The 5,000-nt window shown below is 45.2% G+C and overlaps 1 protein-coding gene across 1 annotated transcript; it reads left to right on the forward strand.

Annotated features, from left to right (window-relative positions):
* Positions 1-2,691: 2,691 nt before the first annotated feature.
* LOC138017226 (uncharacterized) lies at positions 2,692-4,374 on the forward strand. The gene has a single exon (XM_068864386.1). It carries the CDS (start codon positions 2,692-2,694, stop codon positions 4,372-4,374), a length of 1,683 nt encoding a protein of 560 aa, XP_068720487.1.
* The last annotated feature ends 626 nt before the right edge of the window (positions 4,375-5,000 follow it).

Below are 5,000 nucleotides of genomic sequence, written 5' to 3' on the forward strand. Positions count from 1 at the left end.
TTGGGCGATTGTGATCTTTGTGTTGAATACGCACATTTCTTGTCAAACTTTATAACACTTGAAAGAAAAAGAAAACTAACAAAAACAAAAACCCGGTATCTCGGTATCTTGCCATCATTTGACACAGATGCTTCACTGTTTCACGAGTAAACACGCCGCGGTAACTTGATCAAGGTGCCCGCTGAATTCGATGTCACTTTCGATTTTGCGATTTACTCGGTACAGCCAAAAGTACAATAACAAAATTCAACATAGCAAAAATCTCCCAAAATGTTTTTTTGCTGATGGTAACTTTTTATATTCGTGGTTCAAAATAAATGTTGTTTTCATGTCGTAAATTTTGTTACTGATGGCAAAATATTTTATTCTCACTCGTGGTGAATTGTGCTCAGTTGTCATCGATCGCATTCACAGCTTCACAGTTAAACGCTTCGTCGATTTCTTTTTCTCTTCAAGCTGTTGTTCACTCCTAAGGTCGGGATAGAGGTATGTTTCTGTTCAATAACCTAGTTGTTATCGCTAGATAGGTTTGTTGACTTCTTGCCTGCCAGGAGAATAGAATAATTATAATTTCACGGAAGATTAAGCTTTGTTATTTATTGTTTTGCAGCGATCTATAGCTAATCGTTTAAGAGACTCGATAATGTTATACTTTTCAGTTTTTAGGTATTGGATAAATAAAGATTGCTGCAATGTACAACGATTCCAATTCAGTCCGAAACCTATCGCCATTACAGTAAAAACTCTGCCGGCATACAGGTCGGGTGAACAAACACGTGTCAATTGCGAAGCATGGATACCGATCAAGACAGAATGACGACTTGTCTGACCGATGGAGATTTCGAAAGGGTAGAAGATTTCAGTCACGGCGAAACTAGTCGTCCTAAAGTACCGACGGAAAAAATGAAGGAGTATCGTCGCCAATTAATGAAAAGAGACTTCGCGACCGCGCGAAGAGCTTGTAACAAAGAAGCGGACACAATTCAGTCGCTTTTAGCGGACAATTCGGGGATAGCGGAGTTGCAGAAAGAACGTGGCAAATTAGAAGCTCGCATGGATGATTTGGAAGGCGCCCACGCAGCTATTTGCGACATTCTCGAGATCGAGGACGAACGAATCGAGAAAAACAGCCGTTACGACACAATTAATAACAACAATCGGGAAACGTCCGGTTGCTAAACGAAAACATAGCCGCACTCCAGTTAAAGGACGATCGCAGCTCCATATACTCAGGGAAAAGCAAGCGATCCCGCACCTCCAGACGCTTGAGAGACAGGCCGAGATGGCTGCTAAAGCTGCGCGGTTGGAGGCCGAGCTGCAATTTCACGACGTGCAAAGTCAAAAAACCGCGTCACTTAAAAAACAAGAGGATGAAGTCAAAAAACGGCTCATGGAAAAGGAACTGGCTGCTACTCAAGCAGAATTGAAGGCGGTAAACAAACTGGAAGAAGAGCTCAATGGAGAATTTAAATTTCTCGATGAGGAGGCCTTGCCTGAAGACAACTGTTCTTCGGACCACTTACAAAGATACCTCCGGTCTCTTCCTTCAGATCCCACTCACCTGGCGCCTACCTCATCTCCCAGCTCAGACGTGAAGGTCACCTTCCTAGTGACGCCAGCTTTCCCAAGATAGAGTCATCAGCAATAGGACTAGAACAGCCTCGACCAACCCAGTCCTCCTCAGCAGGTTTGAATCCCGTTACCTCGCCACTCGTCACTAATGGAATCGCACCGCATGAACTCCCAAGAAAACCAGATCCTGATGTGAAGCTCAGCCATGCTAAATCCGACGTTTCCGTCACTCATGTTTTTACCGGGGAGGACCTAATGCAGAAACTCGCAGACTTGCTGTCCCAGAGGCAAGATCGAGATTCCTTACCACGTCCTGAACCTGAAGTATTCACCGGAAATCCGCTGCGATACCCCAGCTGGATAAAGTCATTCGAAACGTTCATCGAAAGAAAAACAAGAATTCCCTCTATAACCTCATCAAATACATGACGGGAGAAGCCAGGGAAGCAGATAGTGGTCTCCTGGCCCTTGACAACGTTGATGCTTATGACAAAGCAAAGAAGATATTCAGGAACCGCTTCGGGAATCAGTTCATCGTCGCAGATGCTTATCGCAAAAGGATCGATAGCTGGCCGAAGATTCAACCAACCGATGGCCAAGGCTTGAGAAAATTCTCGGACTTTCTACAGCATTGTAATACAGCAATGAACACTATACAGTATCTAAATGTCCTTATCGATCCGGACGAGAATCAAAAGATGATAAGGAAACTCCCAAGCCAAGTAGTAGTGAGATGGAGTCGTGTCGTTGATGGATGAATCAACGAGCCGCAGATGAACTAGAAGAAAGCAGTGAACCGTTTCGAACAATGAAGGGAACAACCAAGGCTGGATATCCCCCCTTTAAAGAATTTTTCAAGTTCTTAGAGAAAGAGGCAAGAATCTTATGTAACCCTGTCACTTCCTTACAAGCACTTAAAACAGAAGAAAACAAGGACAAGGTTGATTCCGGAAGAACAAGGTACACCGCACGGGACAAAGGAAATTCTTGCTTGAGCCTTCTCGAGTGGTTCATCAGAGGAGAAAGGGGACGCCCGTTAGTGAAAGCAGATCAAGTTCAAGTAGCAAAAAACGAATTGTTTGTCCGTTCTGTAAAGACAATCATGAACTTGATATGTGCATGAAGTTTACGAAGATACCCCTTTCTGATCGGAAGAAGTTTGCTCAAGACAATGCGCTATGCTGGGGATGTCTCAAGTGGGGCCCTACGTATAAAGAGTGCAGAGGCAGAAAGACCTGCAGGACCTGCAATCGCAGACATCCAACCTCACTGCACGATGAGTTAGCAATGCCTCAACATAAGCCTCCTGCTCAAGAAAGCAGAGAGTCAGGTCTGAGGAATCCAATATGCCATTGTAGCGAAGTACGTAATATGAACAGCCACGCCGAGTTTGTTTCACATTCTGTAATCGTCCCACTCTGGCTTCATCACGAAAGTAATCCGGATAATAAAATAATGGTGTACGCCTTACTCGATGACCAATCCGATGCCTTCTTTAGCAAGACATCAGCTCTCGAGAAACTTAACGTCAATGGTCCCGAAGTCCATCTGAAGCTATCCACTGTCCTTGCGGAAGAAGATATCACGAGTGAGAAGATTACTGGCCTTGTAGTCCGTGGTGTGAACGAGAGCACCGATATTTGCCTTCCCCGGACCTACACAAGAGATATCATTCAAGCCAGGCGAAGTCAGATCCCTAGGCCTGAAACCGCACGTAAGTGGCCACACTTAAGAAGAATTGCTCACAATCTTATGCCGTATAAGGAAGAAATAGATGTCGCCTTGCTCCTCGGTATTAACTGTGCACGTGCGATTAAACCAAGAGAGATAATCCCAGGAAACGACGATGACCCTTACGCAAAACGAACTGCTATTGGTGGGGGAGTTGTCGGCATGGTTGCACTGGATACTTGTGAAGGTGAAGAAAGTGTGGGTGTTAACCGTGTTGCTGCGTACGAAGTTCCATTCAGCCCAAAGAAGATGTGCCACTTTGTTTCTAAGACGCACGGCAAGGAGGTCCTTAATCCAGCCCAAGTAAACCGAATGTTTGAGCTTGACTTTAGTGAAACCAAGACGGAGGACTATCTCCTCTCATATGAAGACAGAAGTTTCATGTCCAAGGTCTCAAAGGGGATCCACCAAAGATTTGATGGCCATTACGAAATGTCCTTGCCACTTAAACAAGAATCAATAACATTGCCTGACAACAAGGAAATTGCCTTGATCCACCTCAGCAAGTTGAAGAGAAGGCTTAAGACCGACAGAAAGTACAGAAAGGACTACCTGTCTTTCATGAGTGATCTCATTTCCCGTGGCTATGCTGAGAAGGTTCCTGCAGAAGAAAGAGCAATAAAGAATGACCAAGTGTGGTATATCCCCCACCACGGGGTATATCACCCTAAAACACCGGGAAAGATTAGAGTGGTCTTTGACTGCAGTGTGGAGTTCGCTAGTGAATCTCTTAACCGACACCTCCTTCAAGGTCCTGACCAAACCAATAACTTGATTGGCGTACTCTGCCGATTTCGCCAGGAACAAATAGCACTCATGTGCGACATAGAGGGCATGTTTCATCAGGTCCATGTAAATCCGGAACACCGCAACTTTCTTCGCTTCCTCTGGTGGGAGAATGGCAGAATTGACACTGAACCGAAAGAATACAGGATGACGGTTCACCTATTTGGTGCCACCTCCTCTCCAGGGTGCGCCAATTATGCTTTAAAGAAGGCTGCAAGCTACTATGAAGATCAATGTGGAAGGGAGGCCGGTGACTTTGTGAAAAAAAAATTTCTACGTCGATGATGGATTAAAGTCAGTAGCAACTCTTGAAGCAGCCATCAGTTTGGTGAAAGATACAAAGAAGTTGTGTGAGAAGGGTGGCTTCAATCTTCATAAGTTCATATGCAATCACAAGTCTGTAATAGACGCCATCTCAAATGAAGATCGTTCGAAGGATCTCCAAAACCTGGATATTACGAAGGATACTCTACCAATCAAACCGGCTCTTGGTGTCCAGTGGTGTGTCGAGTCAGACACTCTCCAGTTTAGAGTTCAACTTAAGGACCAACCCCTGACCAGAAGAGGAATCCTATCGACTGTTAGTTCTGTGTTCGACCCTCTCGGTATGCTTGCCCCCCTCATCTTGGTTGAAAAGATCATCCTACCAGAGCTATGTCGCGATGGGACGGGCTGGGATGACAGTATCCCGGAATCACTTACGGCAAGATGGAAGCAATGGAGAGGCGACCTACACCTACTTTCAAGCCTCAAGATCCCGGGATGTTTAAAACCGGAAGGATTCGGAGAACCGAAAACTGTTGAGTTGCATCACTTCTCAGATGCTAGTAAAGATGCCTACGGTCAGTGCTCCTACCTTAGGTTGACCAACGACTCTGGGCAAATACATTGTTCTCTTGCCATGGCTAAGT

This window comes from Montipora capricornis, chromosome 9 (genome assembly GCF_036669925.1).
Source record: "Montipora capricornis isolate CH-2021 chromosome 9, ASM3666992v2, whole genome shotgun sequence".
NCBI lineage: Eukaryota > Metazoa > Cnidaria > Anthozoa > Scleractinia > Acroporidae > Montipora > Montipora capricornis.

Excerpts from the sequence above, each read along its gene's own strand:
- LOC138017226 (XM_068864386.1), top strand. The coding sequence starts at position 2,692 with ATGAAGTTTACGAAGATACCCCTTTCTGATCGGAAGAAGTTTGCTCAA.